General features: G+C 38.3%; 1 protein-coding gene across 1 annotated transcript in view; it reads right to left on the reverse strand.

Moving 5' to 3' along the window:
• Positions 1-806: 806 nt before the first annotated feature.
• Positions 807-23,715, reverse strand: part of LOC140656769 (neural-cadherin-like) — a 74,413-nt gene continuing 51,504 nt past the window's right edge. The window contains exons 22-33 of the mRNA XM_072872859.1: positions 20,441-20,718; positions 19,359-19,573; positions 18,226-18,353; positions 17,488-17,615; positions 15,150-15,273; positions 14,407-14,587; positions 13,707-13,873; positions 12,650-12,914; positions 10,689-10,869; positions 9,453-9,697; positions 6,606-6,760; positions 807-3,484 (exon numbers count right to left, since the gene is read on the reverse strand). Coding sequence (XP_072728960.1) covers positions 3,071-3,484; positions 6,606-6,760; positions 9,453-9,697; positions 10,689-10,869; positions 12,650-12,914; positions 13,707-13,873; positions 14,407-14,587; positions 15,150-15,273; positions 17,488-17,615; positions 18,226-18,353; positions 19,359-19,573; positions 20,441-20,718 — 2,481 coding nt within the window. The 3' untranslated portion in view covers positions 807-3,070. The remainder of the gene's footprint in view (positions 3,485-6,605; positions 6,761-9,452; positions 9,698-10,688; positions 10,870-12,649; positions 12,915-13,706; positions 13,874-14,406; positions 14,588-15,149; positions 15,274-17,487; positions 17,616-18,225; positions 18,354-19,358; positions 19,574-20,440; positions 20,719-23,715) is intronic.

The raw sequence follows: 23,715 nt of genomic DNA on the forward strand, positions 1-23,715 counted from the left end.
TTGCACAGTAATTAAAAGAGCAGCATGCAAATTAAAACAGATAAATTGAGTGAACTAATTAGTAATGCCTAGAAAGAGGAAAAGTAGGTTTTAACAGCTGCAAATGAGTAATTCCTATTACTGAGATTGTATCTACATAAGTTTCTATAGCAGTTTTAAAATGTTTTCTGACCTTTTGTTTTATATTGTATATTCTGTAAAACGTATGTCTAACTGCAATTACACAAGCAGCTCTGAGGTTGTGGTTGTTACTATTATTTATGGTTGTTTACAAATTAGTGCCATAGCTGTAATAAGGATCACAGTGTGTATCCTACATGTCAGCTGCTTCTCAGCGCCTAAAATCCCAGACTAGGGAATAAGCCTATGGGTACCACAACTTGAGTAATTCTGTTGAATGTAAAGTTAAGGATTTCCTCCTTCGTAGACTAATTGTCTGTCTGTTGCAAAAACCATGACCATGCTACATGAAAAAGGCGCTTGGATATCTGAGAAAAGTACTGGTCTGTGGCCCCAGCCAGCCACAGCACTCGGGAAAACACAGAAATGGTAACATGTCTGTTGAGTGTGGAACTAGAGCTTGAGTCCACGCATCAATTAGAAGCAACTGCTGCTTCCCTCAGCTTTTCAGACAGAACAGCATGCATGACTCATGTCTGTGGAAGTATCTGATCAAAGCTGAGAGAGAGAAATAATTCAAGAGCGTCCAAGCTTTAGTCAACCTTAAATATATGCAAGGAAGAGACATCATATACAGAAGGCTGATTTATTATTTATACAGTGCCTTAGATACACATGACACTTCACAGGCAAATACGGTCCTTGCCCCAAGGAGCTTACAAGCTAAATTAAATTAAAAAACAGCCAAAATTACAGCATATCCATAGTTACGGAAAGAACACAAGGTATGCAGACAAAATTACTGCTGTTTGGGGAAGGAATAGATTTTTGTGCATAATACATATGTATGTACTTCATTTTCCATATCCTGTTTGTGACTGCTATGAACGTGAAATACAGAAGCTGACATACTTGACTTGTGAACACTGCAAGATATTTTAGCCTGTGTTTCCTCACAGGTAAATGTATCAGTAAAATTACAAACTCATAGCCTAGGTACCGTCTGTCTGTGAATCAAAACTATTGGGCATGGGTAGAAATGGCATTTCACTTTTCCAGATGAAAATGCCACATTTCCTGCAGTCTGTAACCATTAGTTGATTGTGTGCTCAAGATTTTCCAAAGTGTGTCACAGGTGCATGCAAGAACAAGATACTGTGTCAACATTTCTCATTTGGGAAATGTGCAAATTAATCTAGCCTGCAGACTGCATTGACCTATTTGTTTATGGTTTTTTTACTATACATGTAAAAATAAAAGCCAGACCTCCCAAAACAAGCTACTGATGCAACTGTAAGCAAAGCAGTTTTAATGTCTTTTACAATACATTGTTTTATGCTTTGTTTTAATGAGACATTAAATTATCTTAGAATCTGTATGATATATTCATATCATCGGCTGATACATATATAGTTTACATATTACAATATATTAAAAAAACAGCACAAAACAAGATTGTGTTCTTGCTGCACTTTTTACTCCATTTGTATATACCAGTGGTCTCAATTAAAAAAAAAAATTAATTTTATGGAGCCTTCTTGCTTCCAAATATTGTCAAGTTAAAAAAAAAAATCCAGAATACTAGCTGGACATTAAATGGTCTGAAAAAGAGACTGATAATTTAGAGCATAATATTCCACCCCCTGCAACTACTGTTAGTTTTTCCCTGTGTTTCTCTGTCCCCAGTTGATCATGATTTTCTACTGCAATGTATCTGAGGGAGGCCTGTATTATTATGTGCTGTCATGCATGGTTTTTGGAAAAATTACCATCTTTGAATTATTAGACTTTTAGCAGGGTTCTGTTTATCACAGAATTTCAGTTTTAGAAGTCCCAGTGGTAGGTGAAGTTCTTTTTTGGATCCCGGAAAGACCTTCAGTCTTCTGACGTCCTAAAGACACTAGGTATTCTGACAACAGCCAAGGGATGTTGGGTTTTTTCTTCACCAAAAATGCATCTGTATTCCCCGTCAGCTCTTGCCAAGGCATTGCTTGGCTACAATGGTAGCTGGTCAGCGCTTCTACTAAAAGAGTCAATCTCCAGCCTCTCAAACCTCATTCTTGCAATGCTTCTATGAAAGGAGGTTTAGCAAAACATGAGGGGCCGGTTTGGAGATGCTAATTACATGGTTCCGGCTGGTCCTTAGTTTAGGCTCAATTTAGTGGCCCATTAGGAATGAAAGATTATGGTGAACTGTGGTGTTTGCTACTGAAACTCCTAACTAGTGACCTTTGAGGCTAGTATCTTAGAAAACCTGGCCTTTTAATTATGGAAAGTATTTAGTTGCAAGCAGCTGATTTGACGTGTTGTGCCTAAATTCAGTTTCTGCATTTATATGACAGCATAAAGGGATTTCATTAAGTTATAACCAAAGTTAAAGACCACCATCCACACTGCTTCATTCCTTTGCCTGGATCCATGGACCCTCATCTGCACTATGTTCAGGGAGCAGGTGCTGTAACTGAGCCTCAGTCAGGGAAATGAGATGGCTATAATACAACATGGACTTTATTTCCACAAGAAAAAGACAATGTGCTTTTTTCCTTCAAATAACTGCTAAAGCTCCTACTGAAAACAGTACACACAGCATGCTTTCGTCATGCTTTGAGCGCCATCTTAGCTTATGTACATAGGATCTCTCAGAGTCCTTTATTACCTTAGTGACAAAAAAATCTCTATTTCTTAAACACTCTATGTGAATGACTAAGTACTCCAAGTTCTCCCTTACTCTTTCCAGTAGGTTTATATCCCCAAACATAAATGTCTAGAATGTCCCAAGATTAGCTCCTACTGCTAAATTTTTCAGTTAGATGCAAACTGTGGCTCAGTAGTGGGAATTTGACCACCTCTGAGAACAGGAAGAAAAAAGGGTGGGGGAGGGGGCTGAAGAGCATGAAAAACTGTCCTTCACCCTTGCTTCCACAACTTTGAAAATAGTAGACTTGGTAATCTACAGGTCTTCTGCATCTGTGTGTGAGTACAGTTCACTCAGTTTCTCAAACTTCGGTCCCCACTCTTTAATGTCATTGTACGCTATACCCTCATCCAGTCCAGAGGAGCTCAGGGTACTCAGACTGCTAGCAACCGAGCCTTCTCCTTCGGTGCAGAACACCTGCAGTGAGTCTTGGGGCACAGCCCGGGGATGACGGTCAGCATCTCGGATGACATCTGACCAGTACTGACCAAAGTCCCCCCTAGTAAAAGAGGCTTCTGTAGTTGCTGATGGTTTGGTCTGCTCCTGCATGCTTGGGGATGCATCACTAAAGAAACTGTTCAGTTTTGTTGGGTTTTCTTTCTTCTTGTGGAGGGAATAGGCTGGGCTGGTTTGAATAGACACCTGCAGTTCTGCCATGTTATATGCATCCTGGAGTGAGAAACCGTTCACGTTAAATTAATATTCTCTGTAGGTCCCAAAATTCCACGTTCTAGTGGAAATAAAACAGGAACAATCCCGAGGCAGTCCGTTTGGTGCGAACACGTGAGGGATTGGCTTGTTCAACCAACTCTGCCACCTACAACGCGCCTAAGAAAGCCAAAACCCACCAAGGAGATGAGAATGCATGAGGAACACCTGTGCAGCCTGCACTGCTACAGTTAGGTTCAAAATCAAGTCTAATTTCATATTTGAAGCTAAATAAAGAAGACAGAAATGCCCCAATTTTTGTTCTGAAATTCAGATCTGAATATTTTTTCATCATTTAACACTGATACCGAGTCTGGCAACAAAGGTGAGAAAGGATAGTCACTAATAGCATGTTAAAAGCAATCTTTCTGCATTAGTAGTTCAAACATCTACTGTGATTTCTGTTAAAATTTTATCAATCTGTGGAATAATTGCTAGTTACATTATATGGAAGTGGCATGACTGTAAAGCCAAGTAACTACCTATTACCAAAAAAAAAAGTTTCCCTTCTAGCGAAGCAGCAGTTCATGCTGTCTGATAATTGTGCCGCAGTTCCTGAAGTGCAACTTCTGGCACTAAAGCTACCAGTACCGTACATGTTAATTGCATCAACTGATGAGAACCTTTATGCCAGCGGAAGGAAAGAAAAGAAGTATTGTCTTACAGCATCCTTCACCTTCCTACAATCCAAAGGTTGTGTCTCTGGACTTATTTACAGACAAAAGAAGAATGCTGACAGGCTGTATGAGACGGAATTCATTAGAGCAAACAGGTAATTATTTGTATGGCTCATGCTATTCATGTGAATAGTAGCCATCAATGACAGAGCTGTCAAATCCACACGGTCCAAAAGATTACATTTATTCTCTCACATGCTGAATTGCACATAACCATGTTATAAGAGATTATCCTAGGTAATCTTGGTGAGCCGTTGCTGAATTTCAATCAGGAACTGCTTCAAAAAAAAAAAAACAAACCCACCTGCAATCAAGAAGCCAGTAAGTGGCAAGACTAGGGTTTGGGACAGGACTGTAACATAGAATGGCTGCTTATTTCCATTCATCCAGAGACTAAATACTGTTAGTGATGAACAATGCGAGGCCTACAGCGCAGATGCCTATCTTCCACATGTGCTAAGTGTAAGCTACAGTATGATCCCACTATGAGCATTTTGTAATAGCGTGGCTAGCAGTATAATCAATAAAACATGGCAACTTGTAGTTGTACGAAACTTACATGGGAGTTTGTCCTAATACAGATGTAAAGATCATCCCTTCAGTTAACCGGGTGGTATTAAAATCATACTTTGCTGCTATTAGTTGTTCATTAAAATGACACATTTCTTCTGATTATATACCATTCTTAGCTGGCAGTCTACTAACCCAAGTCAATCCTTGCCTCTAGCTTCAAAGCTGGCTTTTAACAACATTTGGTGTTGAGTTGTGTAAGTATATACTTATCAGTGCACTGATCTACTACAATTTTTATGAACTCCTAATTTCTCTGAGGGACAGTTTTATTTATTTCAGGTGCAGAAACTCCTTAGTAAGGCAGCCTCTTGTCCCCATAGTCCTACCCCCCACTAACATGACAAAGACAAAACTCTCTTATCCAAGTGCCCTCGTGATCCTTTTGTTAAGGTAACATTAGAATACAATTAAGGTATTGTAATTCTGGGTGGTTTGGTTTTTTTAAATCTAGACAAACAATAAAAAGAATACTGGAAAGTTTTAGCTGCAATCCCACTAACTGTAAAATCTGAATAATTTAGGAACAGTATACAGAACCCGTAGAGGCTTCACTCCAAGCAGCATTTCTTCAAGACAGAGTAATAGCCTCAGATGAAGATCATCAAGTCACTCATTTGCTTCCACGACTTAAAATAAGGACTGTATTTTAAGAAGTCTCCAAAAGTAATTAAACATGTCACACGGTAACTGTGGATTTCCTCAGTCTATAGACCTTCTGGGTGTAAAATTGCAAAGTACTGCAGAGGAAGTTAATCTTATTAAGGAAAACAGGATTTTTGCATATAGCTGTCTATGTTGATCACATGGAAAATGTCCCTTTATTTATTATGTTCACACTAATTCATCAAGAAATTAAGGATACTCTACAAGTAAGAATATTTTCTCAGGTGACCTTGTAAAACACTATATTTTCATAACTAAAAATTCTTGAAGATCTTTGGAATTTTGGGACAGGTCACTTTTTTTTTTTTTAATCACTGGCTTTTTTTCATCCATCACACTAGTGCCCTGACTATCATTACCTCTGCAGAGTCACACCACCTTCTGAATCCACAAAATGAACCATTTCAAAGGTGGCAATGAAGCTCCCTACCTTTTTTAAGCATCTGTGGGTCAGCAAATAATCTACTTAAATTACTCATCTATAGTATCTGCAGTTTTCTTTCAAAGTTCTGGCTTAAACTGACATGTAGAAATCCTTAAAACAGTGAGCAGAAATGTTAATATTATCTGTTTTGGGTATAATCTGGTCTACTGTAAGTATAAACACAGCTTGTGTTCACTAGTGTATTTCTCTCCAAAACAGGAAAATGCAGAAAGGTTCTTCCACAACCACCATGTGCTTTAGGGCTTAAGAGGAACAAATGTAGTACCTCGGTTTCTTAACAAGTCAAGTCTGAACAACTGCTGTTATGAACAGTCTCCAGAAAGAGACTGTCCATAACAAACAGTTCACGTCAGGCTCTTTCAAGCCCTCAGCACTCCAGCAGTAATTACCGCTGAGAACCTCAGCAGCTCCTGAGCCATGAAACCAAAATCATCAGCTGTTACGTTCGTTACTGCCAAACTCACTCTACAAGCATTTTTAAATATGCACATAGGATCACTTGCTTTAAGACAAATTAAAAATTGATAGGCACTTATCTCCTCTTAAGAAACATGCACCCTTGTGTACATAACCTCGCAAATAATTCATCTACCAATTGCAGTAATGAATCAGCAGAACAAAGGCTAAGGTCCTCAGTTATAAAGGAATAGCATAAAATATCTTTTCATTAGCATGGTGAGCCACCGGTCCCCTCTTAATTGTAATGTAACACAATGATCCTTACTTGGTCTCGTTCCCCACCCCCTTCTTCATTGTAGTTGAGGATATTTTCTCTGATGTCCTCCAAATCCTCATGATGCGCAGATACGTGGTAAACTCCTCCGCTCAGACCTTTGTGACTCTTCCAGCGAGCCCACAAGAATACAGCACTGAACAGAGCTGTGTAAACACACAGGAGCAAAACAGAACATCATTCAGAAACAAATAAAACATTTATATGCAGAAGTGCTGCAGGATGTCTTAGGCAGCAGCCGTTCTGTATGAGTACTGCAGCACTGGTTTGCAGTCAGAGCCAGCAAGGCTGTAGTTTTGTGTTCCTCGGCAAATGTTTGATTTCACTCTTCAATGTAGTTACAAGTGAACGTCAAAGACAGAAGAAAAGGCCTTTAAAGAGCATTTTAAAATACCCCTTAAAGTGCAACTCTGAAGCTGTTAAAAGCGTAACTAACTGAAGAACTGAGTGACCCAAGTGCTGTTCAGAGACCTATCTATTTAATGGATTCAATTAAACTTTGTAAGAGAAAATGTATACAAGGGGTAGCACTTAAGTAACAGTGTGTTGATGGTAACAGATACAATGACACAGAAATGAAGCACAAGACCACAAGGGACAGAAAAGAAAATGACTTACACATTTTTACCAGAAAAAAGATCAGGCATATTTTGCCTTAGCATCCATGAATTTAAACATTTTTCTTAAATGCTTAGGTGCATTTTACACACTGACAGTTGTAAAGCTTCAACATCAGATACTGAACATTATGTAAATAGAAACGTGTACCTCTATAAAACTATGAAAATTGATAAAAGCTCATAGTAAGACCTCAAACTATTGGATACCATAAACTAACACCGTAGTGAATTAGAGACTAGGATCTCTTACCGAATATCTACAGGGCAGAGTGCAGTTCTGTGGAGCTGCATCTAGATGACCTTGGGACTGAAACTGGTGTCCGCGGAGGTCTATGCCTTGCGCTGTGCTGTGTGGCTATACCCTTCAAGCTGAATCAATGTGTTCCAGATGTATGTTTACCTTTCCTCCCCCCATCCCCCAAATTTACAGCAATGTGCCACACAGATTTCCACACATGGTAACTTCTTGGCAAAGTCATTTTTTTTAGCTGAGCTGATTTTGAGATACTCTTTTAAAAAAAGAAGTCTTTTAAACGTTCTACATCTCTCCGTTCTTTTACTCTGACTGCTAATAAAAAGCCAATACTTAACATGAATATAGCCCATGTTCCAAGAGCGTAACAAGAGTGTAAATCAGAGCCCCCCCAAAGATAGTATCTCTTCCATACAGATACCAACAGTGTAAGCTCCTGCCTGATTTTCTGTCATTAAACAGTGCTGTCATTAAAAGCATTCTATGAAGTTTATTGTTTCTTTGATGCATAGTGTTAGTGTTAGAGCAGTTGCAAGCTCCAAAGTATCACTGTGTCTTTAACTGAACAAAATGAGCTGAAGTCTCCTCCTGGCAGGGAAGGGTGGGGAAGGTTTGTGTGATATCAAACCAATGTGAAGCTGACCTGGTATTGATTTACTTGCAAAATGGTTCCATATCTGAATTTAAAAGATGTAATCAGATGTCAGAAAAGCAGCGTTTCTAATTTATTGGAAACTTATAAATTTATAATCAAAATTGCATTAATTAATTGCTTTTAAGTGCATTATTGCTTTCTGGAAGCTGTGTAAGAGAAAGGGCATCTGAAATCTTGAGAACAAGGAATTTTATTAGAAATTCTCCTAACAAAAGTTACAGTTGTGTGATACTACCATTGTTAACCACATCTATGAATATTCTCACAGCAATGCACACCACTTGGTTAAAAACAACTGTTTCTAACTCATCATTTAGACCTGAAAGATTAGCAGGATTATTAGGTAAAAGATCCTGTTGTTTTTTCAGTCAAGTTCAGTCAAGCACAGGTAGCAACACAAAGTTAGCTCACAATAAAACTGCTCTGACACAGCAAAACCCCCTCCTTTAACCTAATGATCTCTTATCAACTTCCACTAACTGGGATTCCAAAAGCTGTGAAACCAGTTAGCTTCCCACAGTATTTGCTGTTCATATTTGCATGGCAAACATAGTATCTAGCAGAGCTGGGGAGAGTGATGGTATTTCAGGTAGCTACAGATGGATGCAAAACAGTCCATAATACATTTTCATACTCTTACTACAACTTCTGAATGAAACTTAACACTGCAAGCCATGAGGAAAATCCTATGTCCTTACTCAGACAAACTTTCATGAAATGTGAATAAACAAGAAGGACTCAAAGATGTGATCCTTCCTCACTAGTGAGATCCTTCTTTGTCTTTCCTCTTCTTTTTAAGACCCAATGCCTAAGCCTGAAAATGGCTGAGGAAGCCAAAAGCAGCCTTGAGGAGTTGTGACACAACTGGTAAGACGCAAGAGACTGCTCCTGTCTGACCAAGTGTGTTCCTATCGGACAGTGTATTTCTCCTAGACTGAAAAATCTGTTTCATGCTCAGCAGTGTTTTAAACAATGCTTATCTGGTAGCAGTCTCCACTCTTGTGGTTCAATTGAATTTGCTTCCAATTACGCATCTGAACAGTTCCTTAGCAATGAAGTGAAAATGTGCAGAAAATATAACTGCGAAGACTTTCCATCGCTCACAAATGTTGATTCACTTAGCAATATATGCACAGGAGGATGAAAAATAAGTTACTGATGGAGCTGAGACCATGGCAAAGAAATGAAGGCAGAGTCACGTCTCCATTAGGAAACAGTTTTTCAGCAGGAGGATGAGATGATGACTATTCAGGACAAGATGGATAAATGAGTTCACCAAAGGTAATACAAGATGTAGTTGCCATAACTACCTAACAGCGCCAAAAAGCAAATGCAGATGGCAAACATGGAACTAAAGCTCAGGCCTGTATCCTTGTGAAAGATCGCCAGTGTGATTTCACAGTTACGTCCAGTATAGCCATCAGGGCAGTGACATTGGAACTTGGTTGGTGACTGCGAGATGCAGGTACCATAGTTACAGGGCCTTTTAGCACATGCAGTGTAGACACACTGTCTACCAGTGGCATTCTCCATGATCATGTGTCCCGGAGGGCAACTGAAAAGACGAAGGCAAAATGAAACCATTAAACTTTGAGAAAAGTAAGCACGAAAGACAGCATTTAAGACTTTAAAACGATCTTTGATGACACTCTATATACAGTTTCTGAAGTAGCTACTAAAAGTAAGTTATTTAGAATAATTACAGGATTGTAGTCTTTTCTAAAGCAGTCATACAACAATGAGCTCCACAACTTTAAACCCTTACATCTGGGGCTTCCAGAACTCAGGTAGTTCCACTGGCTTCTACAAGATTACCCATGTGAAAAATAGCCGGATTAGGGTCTGCAGCTCTGTCCAGGCAGGACAAGCTATGCTACGTTCTTTGTGTTTCCATCTCAGTGAATTTCCAGAAAAAAATACATCCCTAGAAAACTCTGTTTGTGTGGACAGTGGCAGTCAGTAATGCCTGAAGTGTATGTTTTCACAGCACAACTAACTTGAATTAGTGTTGTCCTAACCTCAGCCCCAGCCACACATAAGAACTCTGAGCTTAATGATGCAGTGCTTCTAATGCAACTTGAGTGGCCTGTAAGGGAACAGAGTTCACAGCTTAAGACAGTGTAGGAAGTCAGACACTAACAAAAGAAAGCACATCTACATTGCACAGGATGAGCTTCACAAGACAGCTAGCCATGCTAGCATTCTGCTCCACTCAAGCTAACATACCCTCTCCTCCTGGTTTTCAGGGTTTACAAACATTCTGGATTTGCTGCTATTCTTGAAACATTTTCAATTAAGACAGGCAGCCGAAATCGTTACAGAATCAATGGAGATATGCTGATTTACATCAGCTAAGGGTAGTACCTAAAAGGACAGAGGTCTCTGAGTAACCTGATGCCTATGCAGGCATCTAGCTTAGTGTTTCACTGTGGTTCAACTGATTTGATGAGATTGCCAGTAGCAGCCTTCAAGTTGCATGCTTCTTCAGCATCCACCCTTTCCCACCTGAATCTGGAGGGTTTTGTGCTTCTGTTTCCACCAATTACCTGCATTCATGCATCATCCACAAATCAATACAAATGAATTCCTGGTTACAAGGGTTATTCCTACAAGCCTCTGAAGAACAGCCTTCTTTGACGCCTTGGGCACTTAATACTGACACCAGCTCCTTCACGTGAGTATCCAGAGGGATCCTGTGGTTATTAAATCTGACATCCTTCATACATCCTGAGGCAAGACACAAAGAGACTGTTTTAAAAGCCATTCAGCAAGAATGACTTGAAGCAGCTATAAGATTTGGCAGTTTATGTTTAACAAAGGACCTAGGCTACCAAAGTTTAAATCTAGGACTGAATTTACCTAAACTTTCATAGCATTGCTCTCCATTTTTTGACTGAATTTGTTGAAGTTTTGATCCAGATTCCCAGTGTTTTCCACAAGAACCAAGTGCTGCTGCAGGCCCCCATCTGCTTGTGTTCAAGACAGTGGAACATGTACCCCTTCACTATGTTTTCAATAGAAAAGTCCAAATATTGTGGAAAACCTGTTATATGTGGAAAATCTGTTATATTCTTCAATGTGTACCAGTATAAATTGTGATTGGTTGATTTTTAATGGTAGTTTACAACTTAACTTTATAGAAGAGCAAACCACAAATAATGGTGAAACAGCCTTGGGTCACTGATAGAAATTTTGTACTGAAGAAGTGTGGCATTAATTTTGTACACGAGATGCCTCAGCATGAAAGCATATACCTTGAAGAATTAAGTACATTTTATAACTTCAAAGCCCTTAGAGTTTCAGCAACATTGACTGTCCTAATTAAAATGATCTTCATGTAACCATTTAACTTCTTTAATCTATTTACTTAAAAACAAATACTCTTACTTCCATAAATAAAAACTCAAAATATGGTCCTTAGTTCTCAGCATAATCTTTAGTTATTGGAATACTTGTAGTGAAACAATAGAAAACAGTCTTTTTCTAAATAATTTGTGATATACTTACGTTGTAAGTTGTTATCCTATTTAATGCATATACATTTTATATGTTTTCTCCTTGCACTTTTTTGTTACTCACTGAAATACTTTTATCTGGTGAAAACATTACCACCTTGTTTCAAATGGATTTACTAGAATCTGGTTAAAGAGGTGAAAGGCATGGGAGAGAGAGGTGATAGACAGATACCAGGCGCATTTAACCAAGTAACGGTGTGTGTCTTCCTTGTCAATACAAAAGATGTGCTGCGCAACTGCGCATTACTTATACTGTGATTTTAGGTGAAGGGTGAGCTGCCAACTGAGGACAGAGTAAAAAGCTGTTATGGATATCTTAACCTTACCTTTCTCTATATTTCTCCTTTGTGGAACTATTAAATTTCCAGGCTGAAAACTGATTTGTTTTCTTAACAGACATCACGACTTCATCCACTCAGTTGCTAAAAATTTGAACTGTGAGCTCTAACTCGATAAACGATTTCTAATTTTAATTAATGCTTCAACTGAGTGACTGTAAAATCCAATAATACAAAGGTAGTGCATAAAAGTAATAAACCAGAGTTTGTTGTGTGCTATGCAATGCCTGTATAAAATGGAAATACTCCTTTCAGCAGGGACAGTTGTATTTGGTAGGGAAGGACAGCTGCCAAATGGACTGGATAGAACCATGCAATGAACCCGTTCAGTGTATCTAATGCAATGAGCCACCCACAGTCCACCTGGGAGAAGCCTGTGGATCTCCAGCTGTGGATCTACATACAGTTGTGTGAAGAGGTTACCATCTTTGTTCCAAGCCCAGTAGCTAACAGTATTTGCACATAATTCCCTGCTGTACCTTTTTCCTAGTCAGAACAGTGTATTTGTCCCTTTTGCAAAGTGTCATCCAAGAAATCTGTTTACTTTGGGCTCTACAAAAATAAGAAAGCTTCTCGCAATATGCCTGTGTAGTACCAATAAACCTTCATTTTTACAGGTCTATATTCTGAACAGTGAGATCAAGAATTCCTCACCTTGAAAACTCTTGTTTTGATTGAATGGGTAGGTGTTTCCAAGGACCAAGCTGCTGGGGTCAATCACAATCTCTTTGTATACTCCTGCTGCTTTCAGAATTTCTCTCTTCCCACCTCCTTCATAAAGGCGAAGAGTAAATTCATTTTCATTTCTTTCCAGTGTGATATGATGCCATTCACCATTATCAATGTGGTAGGAGGGAAGGCTTACAGAATAGTCTCCATCACCCAGATTATATGAGACCACTAAGAATCCCTGAACAACCTTGTGGATAATTAACAAAGTAGTAAGAAAGAAAAGAAAAGTCATCACCTGACATTTTGTATTGACCTGTAACTGTCACGTTACTTGAACTACGACTTGTATGTAATCATCAATCTCAAAGCATTTGTTTAAATTTAGGGTATGTTTACACTGCACATACAGTGTAATACAAAGATACTTCAGGTGCTACTGAACTAGACAACCTAAATACTGGTAGCGGTGTCCTCACACTAGTATGTAACTCACCCGGAGTAATTTTACCCTGCTTCTTTCTTGGACAAATTTATGGGGTTCTTCAAATGGTTGAGAATCTGGTGTGTCACTTCTACACTGACAGCTCAAACCAACTCAGCTGAAGAGCTGAGTGACTCATTCAGTGGTAAGTACAAAATGAACAGGTTGTCATTTTGAGAGTGTCATCATTAGAACTAAGGTGCTACAAGCACCTTTCTTGGCAGGGTCTGAACTATGCAGAATCGGCTACTCGTGACCACAGCTGAACAGGACACCAGGGCAGACACACTATTCATCCTATTCTGTATAGCAAACTATACTTCACTGTAGCTGGCCACTAATTCATTTGAAATCCAAGGGGATACTATGGTTGTGCAGTCAATATCTTAAGTGAAGGATCAGATATGTAAGTGTCCATAAAACAAATCCCAAATTTTCTGTGCTTAGCATAAGGTTTTGGGTTCTATTTCCAACTCCTAAGCTAATGTTCCTCTGGGCTAACTATTCACTGGCATTGATTTAACTTTATGCTATTACTGTCTGGGATGCCTTGCTCACCTGTAGGGTGATGTGTTCATCCTTATTTCGAGACAACATGCTTGTGATGACACTGTCAGGCTGCCGTGTCCTAATCATGGCTTCAAACAGCGTCCTACGGGCAGGCACACTGACGGGAAGCTGATAGCGAATGTAGCTTCCTGGCCCGAATGTATATTCTTTGGCAACTAAAAAGACAGGATAAAGACCTTTAAACTATTTTGTAGGGAGAGGGAAATATTATTGTTTTCATTATTTTCATAGTAAGAGTTGAAAGTAAAAGAAAAAAATACAGTACTATACTGGTACTGGCATACTAACTTTTAAGTGGTACTGGCATACTCACTTTTAACATACTCACTGGCACACTAACTTTTAGGTTATTAGATATTTCTGAAAGTGTCAACAGATGCAAATTCAGAAAATTGTGATGAGAACAAATAATTTTGTTCACAATGCTTTTGTCATGCATTCTCCATTATACAGTTATTGCACAAACACCCTCAGGACTAAAGAAATTATCTGATACTGAGAAAGTAATTTCTCAAAGGGAATTAGAAAAGAAATTGTTAAAAATCACAGGCAACTACACTGAAACATGGCTTTACACAACGTAAACATCAGAAACCACCTCAGCAATCACTACCTGCAAACGTTTTAAGTTTTCTGTATTGTAAAATTTACCAGCCCATCAGTAATGTAACGGAAAAACAAACTTCACCTTTATCACATCGATAGCCATAGTAACCCGGCAAACAATGACAAGCAAATGAGCCCCAGTCTCCGAGACACCTCCCATGAGTACCACAGGAAGAAGACCCCATGGTCTCACAGCTCCCATCCGTCAGTGTGCAGCCAGGGAAGCTATTCAGGGACTCTGCAGGAGACTGAAGGTCATGTACCTTCCAGAGAAAATTGTATGACAACGAAATATTAGTTAAGAAACACTTATATTTCATTCTTAAACAGAAATAGCTATACCACACAACAGTCTGTTTTTCATCTGCATTGCTTAAGATGCTAAGTTTGCTTTTTGACATTCAGATTTCAACTTATTTTATCAAGACCATATTTTGCCTTTGAATAAACTCAACTTACTATGAAAGCAAAAACCCTCTAATATTTCCTAACAAAGCAGACAGCTGGCATAAATATACCATTATACAATTGCCATTCAGAAGTTCCCTGAATGCGCAAATATGCTTGGAAGACAGCTGCATGAAGTAAAGGATAAACAAAGGCACAGTTTCTGGCTCACAAATACATCTGTTTGTAATTGAGAAATAACTTTTGAAGGTAGTTATTCTGACAGAAAAATCCAGAATTTTCTTGCATTTTACACTGACACATATAGGCATTGAATAGATTAATGGAAGCAAAAGTTTCAGGTATAATACAAATCTCCCCAAAATATAATAAAGAATTTTATTTCTTTGCTACAGGAAAATGTTACACTTCTCTTACCTGAGTATCCAAGATGAAATTGCGCAAACAACCAGAAAAGTGTTTGTGTAGCAATTGTGGGTAGGAATATGGTAATGATTCTTTTACACCACCCAGCTGTAGAACATGGTTCACATTCAAATACCTTTAAAAATTATACAAATAATAAAAATAGATGTGAATTTACCTTCAAACATAGGCATTATATAAAAGACAGATAAATAAAAATCTACACTGCAATTCCAAATAATAGAGGCTTTATAAAATAACAAAATAATGCCCTTATTTTATCTACTTCTTTCTCTGAAGTATGGTCAGTCAGTGAGAAGAAGCCAGCCCTTTAAAATAAAGGGTAATTTATTTTTTAAACATGACAATGAAGTCTATTGGGAGTTTAATTGTGGGACACTATTACAATTCAGGTATGTTCGGGTTCAAGTCAGGAACAGCTGTGATATTCTAGACACCATAATCTTCTTCAAGTGCTTCTGTGTGTGCACATTCACCCTATACTGTAGGAATGCTATGACAAGAACTATTTCGTGTATGGTAAAGGCCAGAAACCTAAAAGTTGAGTCAATGTAGTCTAAAAGGTACAGTACACATGTCCAGGCTCTGCAATGTCTCCCAATCATCTCTCTGAGCCAAAGAATTCCACATATTTTAGTCCTCACAGTTTCTTTTTCCCCAAGTTATCAACTCAATTTTTTGTTTTCCTTTGTTCTTATATTTTTCCTTTTTTTGTGTGCTCCTTTCATGAACAGGAGGGCTCCATGTATCCGCTGACAAGGCTTAATCCCAATGGTAATCAGCACGCTTGCTCAGACAATCTATTCCACGGCTCAAGTATCTTTATTAGTACAAAGGTTTCCCTAAAATATAACCTGAATATTTCTCACTGTAACTTAAGGGCCTGTACCAAAGAGATTGTCTCAGTCCTCTTTGCAGTATTCTTTTATACACACTGAGACTTATCATCTGTCTCCTCAGTTTTCCCTTCTTTCAGTTAAGTACCTCAATTCCTTCATTCTTGATAGGTCTTATTCTCAAGGCAAGCTGATTACAGCCATTGCTCTTCTCTGGACTATACCCAGTTGGTACACATCTATCCTGCACTGCGGTGCACAAACTGGACCCAGGACTCCAGCTGAGGCCCAACAGCGCTAACCAGAGTGGAAGAATTATCTTCCATATCTTAGAGATTTACACATGTTGAGGTACTACTCTGTAGTGCTTGCCTTTTTCATGTTATTGTGGCATTGCTGACTCAGTTTCCGACTACCACCCATATCTTTTACTGATACTTAGCAGTTGTTCCCTTCTCTGTATTTGTGAGGCTGGTTATTTCTGCCTACATGCAGTACTTGGCCCTTTGTTGTAGTGGAAAAATACAGTATATTTCCAGGTCCCATTTTCAGTTTGCTGGGATAATTAATTCCAAGACTTGCCCTCCAACATACCAGTCATTTCTCCCAGCTTGGTGTCATCAGCCAGGGCAATAAGCATCAGTCCAAAGGACTGAAGTATACTGAATCAAAACCCTTGGAGAATGCAGCTGAACACGTCCTTCTGCTTTGAATGTAATAATCACTTTTTGAATAAGATTTTCCAACTTTTTCAGTTTTAACTGAGGATAAGGGCTGACCCAACAGTACAAGCAACTTACACCACCAGAGTCATTATCGCACTTTGGCTGTATTACTTTGCTGGAAAACAAATACAGGTGGATTGCATGTCTCAATACGAGATGCTGCAGCCCACAGTCAGGCACACCAGCACCAGCCTACTTTAATCAGCAGTTCACACAAGCACACCAGGCTGTGAAGTGAACAGCTGAGGTATGGATACACATGCACTTCCTCTGACTCTGCTATAAAGGCAGTAACCTTGAATCAACTGGAGACCCTGATGTGTTAGTCTGCCTTAATACTTTTGCCAAAGGTTTTCAGTAGGAGTCCTCAGGCTTATACCAATCAGATAGCAAGATTGGTTGAGGATCCAGAGTTATTGCCATTAAAGTCAACTGGCCTGATTTTGTGAGGTTTTCAAGAACAGTGACTTGATAAATAAAGTGAGAGAAATCTTGTGGGTAAGGGATGGTACACAGTACCCACAAAAGCTCCAGTATTAGCCACATAGTGTTCTGGGGTTGTCATTTAGTGTTGCAACACTACTTGGAGTAAGACTGGTTCCTTAAAATTTGTTTCGTGCTTTAAGGTCCAGACTTGGCCCAGAAGGTCTTAGAGAAAAGCAAATGCTTTTATGCTCCTTGTCATTAATAACTTTGCTTCAGTTTGATAGATAAAATGTTCAAAGGCCTCAGAATAAACTGTCTTTCAGTGAATCTCCAGAAATGTACCTTGCTCTTCGTGGAACAGACCCAAAGACTTCACAATTTGTACGATCTTCAGTGGACAGCCATTTGCCTACTCCTTCTATCTCTGAAACAACAGCTGCACTGCAACGATCCAAAGTGAATCGAACATCCTACAGCAAAACATAGGATTATTGAATTAAGAATTTCTGTAAAATTCAATAAACAAGTTATATCAAATTTTCATCTTTACCTTCTTGCATACCATCAAGCAAAAAGGGCTGGGTTTTTTTCCTGCTCTGTTTTCCATCTTGCAATAAACAGTAAAGCCAAAATGGAACCATTTAACAAAGGCGGCACTGAACTCTGCATTTAATTTATGCTTCTGAGTAGTTTAACTACTTTCACAAAAACTGTAACTGCATTTGCAAATAAATAATTATCTGCTTTTTGTGCATAGGTAATTGATTTCAGTGTCCAAATGTGTACACGGAATGTGCAAATTACAACTAAGCCTTTACGCACATTCCACATGTGTTGCAGAGCTGAAAAAACAGGAAAAAGATTCCTCTGATCCCAGAATATGGATTACAACATAGGTAAATTTGGAATTCACAATGCTGTCTTCCCAAAATTCATACTATTCATCAAACCTACAAGGACAGTTAGAATAACACATGTAATTACCCAGCCTGTTTTCTCTACCCTCCAGTTTCTGCACAAGCAAATGCTATTGGAAATACAAATATCCTGATGTGGGGAAAAAAAAATCCAATAACTGACCTGACCATTGGTTCTGACTTCTAGTTGATGCCATTTTTTGTCTGCTACATTCAGGTGACTTGGAAACTGCAGCACCACTAAACCTGAGCCATGGCTCATCTTCAGCACAGGAATACCACCCGAGAGTTCTAATACAACATGAAAAAGAAATTAAATTCAGCTACAAGAATCGTTCCATTTTAGATATTTTAGCAATTAGTGAATGTACTGATTTAATGGTTATTGCTAGTCACATAAAGTGGGGTTCACTACAGAAATAACTAGAATTATATTCTATTACTTCTATTATGCAGAAATACTCATTGAATATAGCATTTATTTTTATACTTCAGATTGTGCCACTTCTTTGTCAAAGCACTGGAACTAATTCCTGATAAGCAATCTGCAATTTTATAATGCTCTAAAACAATTAATACATGCAGGTTTTACTCCCTCCCATCTTCTACTCAGATTTACAAGTAACTGCAAAAGAAAGCAAAAAAGAGGTTAATGATTAACAATATCCAACAACCTTACCTTTCAATTATTTAGGAAAATATAAAATACCAACCATACTGTGCATCTTGTATATTAATTCACAAAAAATAAACAGTAGTAACCTTTTAAATATGTGTCAACATAAAGTAATGAGTTCTACTTGTGTATAAATTTTCCTGCAGTGGCACACTGGGGCTGGATTCATCCATCAAATCACTGCCTGTTTAAAAAAAAGTGCAAAAATGCCCCAAGACTGAAAGCAGTTTAAGTGGATTTCTTTTCTCACCAAACTAGATAAGAATGACATGCAACTAAGACTGCATTAATCATGTAATACCTATCTTCAAAGTACCTAAATTCCTTCATAGCACTACAGTTTTCCTAGGGGGATTATTTTTTTATATATATCAATCTGTCTGGTTTGCTTTCCCCTTGATTTCTACAACTCTGTGATGGACCTAAAGCCATAGGTGTAGGCTACAAAAATAGACATCAAAGAAGAAAGACCTATTAGGAAATGTTTCAAAATATTTTCAAACCAGAAAATAAATTCTCTTAAGATGGAAAGACAGAATCCATATTTAACTACTACACTGTTCACAGGCAACCCATTCCCAAAAGACATTTAATTTTTTCACACACTTTTGCAGAAGTACCTATTGCAATGAAGTTTTCTGTACTCCCAGGTTCTGGATTTGATAAAGGACCACTGTATAGTAAAAGTCCATCTGGAACCACAGTAATAAACTCTAGAGAGAGTGAGCTTTCAAAACAAGGCCTGATGGGACGAAACCATGCATAACCATTTCCATGGAAACTGTGCTTAGTCTGCTGGCAGTCTGGTCCATGAAACGAAGCAGGACAAAGACATCTGAAAGAGCATAAACACAAAAAACAGCCAAAATTCCCCAATGTTCAACTTCTTTTTGGTTTTACATGCAACAAATGTAGCACTTAAATCACAGTAAAAAACAGCAGTGAAACAATAAAGATTTTAGCAAAGTCTCAGGGGTGCTTGGCAATTAAAACACTTCAAGAGTACAAAGCATATTTATCCACTATACTATCTCCGTCAAAAAAAAAAGTATTTTTGAGCTCATGTTTTTGAGAACAATGAATTATTTCACTAAATAAACAACTTAGAACACCAAACATGAATTGGTCAATTTATTACAGAGAAAACTCAGGGAGGTTAATTCCTAGCTAGAATAAACCAGTATAATTTCACTTAAGGAATACTGGTGCATGCCAGGCGATGCTTGCTATAATACAGCAAGTTTCCTATCTGATGTTTTCCAAACTCCTTATTACCCACCATTTAAACTACATTTCACTCCCCCTACATCCCTGCTTCTACCACTGATATTCACCTTTATTATTACTCTTCTGGAAAAGAAAAATTTAAAAAAAAACAGAGCACACTTCCTGTTCCTTCATACTGAATTTGGTGCTCTTAAAAAATGACACGTTAATTATGCTACTGTTTTTTCCCCAGGCTTTTCTTTCCTACTCACACACTATTTCCACCACTTTCAGGACTACAGCACCGTTACTGGGCCGTTAGTAAAGACTCTGTTGTCATTAGATCTACACTCCAGTGCACTCAGGGGGGTTTTGTTTCTCTTTCAGCCAGAAGTACCTTTATGATTTTTTTAGACCTGTATCTTGTAAGCTCCACTCGACACTTTAAAAATAGAAGAAAAAAAAGTAAGGGAATCTGCAATACAAGTTTCCTCACCTGTAACCATTCAAAGTGTCAATACACATCCCACCATTGAGACAAGGGCTTCGGGGGTAGGAGGAACAAGACTGATGAACTCGGTCCCTAGCTGAACAGGTGCAGACTGCATTGATCTTGGTTGTTATTGAGACAAACGACACGCTTCCAGTATCCATCACTGTTGGGACGTCACTCACGGCGAGGTAGTTCGTACAACCGTTGCCCTCACTACAATTTGCACTTCTACATTCATCCACATCGATCTGGGAAATGTTCAATTGTAAAGCCGACTGGATCTAAGAGAAAATAAAGTTTAACACATCACCAGTCTCTTCCTAATGAACGCTTTTACTTACTCCTTAATTTCTGAAAAATCTAAGCCATCGTAGACTTAATGGAATGCTTTAGTTTCTTGAGTATTAATTAGTAACTTTCCTGACTACACAGGCAAGCAAAATGATTTGACAAATACAGGAAAATTTTTTAAAAATTTACAGCAGCATTTCCTAAAACCATAAATCATTGACATGATTGACTGTGAACATGTTAAATCTGTACCGGCCTACTAACATTATTTCCAAGGACCAAAGCTCCGACAGCAGTGACACTCCACCCTACAAGCTGTGTCTGCGTCACACTTCTCTGCACCCTGATAGCAACAGGCATGTTTTAGCTCAAGCCACGATAAAAATTCTTCCTCGTGAGTTATACCCAGATACTATTTCTTACATTCTCTTGCACATAAGGATACAGACACAGGAAAATGCAGGGCTGAGCTGCATTCAATAATAATGTCCACAGACAGTGGCCTGACAAGACTGCTTTGTAGCAATTAGGATTCAGCCTACTGATTCATGCCCCATAAACTTACATTTAACGTCAAACTGTCTGAAACAAAATGCAGTCAACTCAGTGTACTGGATACTATATTCTATCCTACATTAACCTTTGCTCATTCATTGTTTTTATCATTAACTGGGGTTGTACCTGAAATCCCAAATACCCAAATAAAGAGAAGAGCCTCACTGTATATATAGGTCTTGTAACACAGTAATAGTGTCTCCGCAGTTTGCAACTCCTAATCCGAACAGACCAAAGAAGAACTAGCAGAAAGCACAAAGAGGGGAAGCAAGCTGTTCACAAGGAGCCTGAGGACAGTAACAGGGCTGCCATTATTTCAGACCTTTCGTACTGCAGCCAGTAGCCTACGCACTGGACTAAGTTATCACTAAGTTTGTTCCCTGGCACAACAGATTTCTTCCTTCTACTTGTTCAGGGATTTTGCACAGGTGCCTATAAAGCTTCAGAATTTGATTTGTATTTGGTGATTTGAATACATTAAAATGATGTGTATTTAGTGCCCAAACCTAAATACAAGAGACCTCACTACTCTCACAGTGGTATACACTGAGGTATACAAATGTAAAAACATGCGATCAGGCTTAGACTCTCTTTATTTATACATTTAATAGGTATTTTTTCAAATGATAAAATGTATGACATATATTTTAAAAATAAGCTTTGAAAATACCAAAACAAATACATAAATACTAAAGTGCTTCTTTTTTTTTTTAACTCATGCAGTCATCTCAATTCACCACTGTAAGAACTTTGACCTTTATAATCAATTGCCAGTATATCCTCAAATATCATAACATGTATTGAAAAACATGTCCCCAAAGGCATAAAATATACTTTATAATGACATGACGCATCCTGTCAATGCAGTTTCGTGTCTGCTGCCCACATCTATCACCATTAGTGGAGAGCCTATAATGCGCATTTAGACAGCTATGCAATACTGTTATAGAAAAACATAGCGTATATAAACAGCCTTGGCTCCTTTACAGTATTAGGATGGATTATTTTTCTGCTAAATAAAAACAGTTGTTGTAAAGCTATATCCCAAGGAAGTAATGCATACATATTATTTATTTAGCAACTGAATGAATAATTCCAGTGCTAATTACTTATTTTCTATATTTATAGTTAAACACATGGACAAAAACTACTGGAGAAATTCTCCAGCTATGATTGGTTTTCTGTAAACTATTGGCGATTACTCACTAGAGCGATTCATTAAATATTGAAAGATGATATATAATTAATACAAACATTTTTTTATTAAAATATGTGAAGCAATCCCCTTGTTACCACTTTGATGAATTCACCTGCCATATATTATGGCACAGAATATTTGAAATCTATGCAATTTTCTATATTATTGTTGCAGTAATTCAATAAATATGCAAAAGAAGCAGTCGTTATGCTTCATGAATACTATCTGTCTCTGGTATTTCCTACTTGGTCACTCTGAAGAGTCTCATAATCCACACAACTGTTTAAGATACAGTATGATGTAGGCAGGTGGTAAATTAAGATACTCCTGTTTGGTTCCCAGAATCAGGCAGACCCTACACACATATTCACACAAATGGCAAGTGCTGTTCTCTCTTCAGGAAAAATCCTCCATAAGATGTTCCACATATTAAACTCAAATATGCCCCCATAGCCACAAATGACATGTCAGGAAGTGCTGCTGTGTTCAGGGCAAGTTACAAGCCAAGCAGCGGCATCTTGCCTTTGTGCAAGGCAGCAGCTTTAGTGTCTATTCAGCAGCATCTGCAGGACTTCAACAAAGCCAAAATCTGGAGGACTTCAGAAAATAAAAGTGGGGCCAGGACAGACTGTGTCTGGGTAACTGAGTTAGAGGGCATGCAGGATCTGGTAAGAGAGTAGGACAGTTAGGGAACATCTGGAAGTGGAAGAAAACATCTTACATTCAAAAACTATTTTCCCCTTATAACAGTAAAAAAAGTTGGGGGAGGGTGTCACTTTGTATTTAAAGTTGTCCTTTGGTGAGCTAAATACAATCACAAAATGGGTTGTCTCCATCTCACTTATCTGTTGTAACTGTTCTTCTAATCTGCATATTCCTTCCAGCAGGATTTTTTCTATGGATTGTCATCTCTTTGTACAGTAGCATTTCCATCTGGGTGGCATCAAGCCTCTACTGTAAGTGTCTAACCACAAGCTGATGATTTGGGTATTTCCATCAGCATTTGGAATGTCCAAAAAGCCGTAATTTTCAACACATTCTCTGTACTACAGTACCACTTTGGCTTCTAGGGATTCTTCTGATTTCGTATTCAAAAGTCTGATAGATCACACAATGAAACACTGACTGGAGAAAACACAGTTAACCGTACCATGATGGGAATGGAGAGACATCTTTCTGTAGCTAAAAAGTGGTTATATTTATTGAACCAGAAGTTAGTACAACCATATAATAA

Source organism: Ciconia boyciana, chromosome 9 (assembly GCF_034638445.1).
Source record: "Ciconia boyciana chromosome 9, ASM3463844v1, whole genome shotgun sequence".
Classification (NCBI taxonomy): Eukaryota; Metazoa; Chordata; class Aves; order Ciconiiformes; family Ciconiidae; genus Ciconia; species Ciconia boyciana.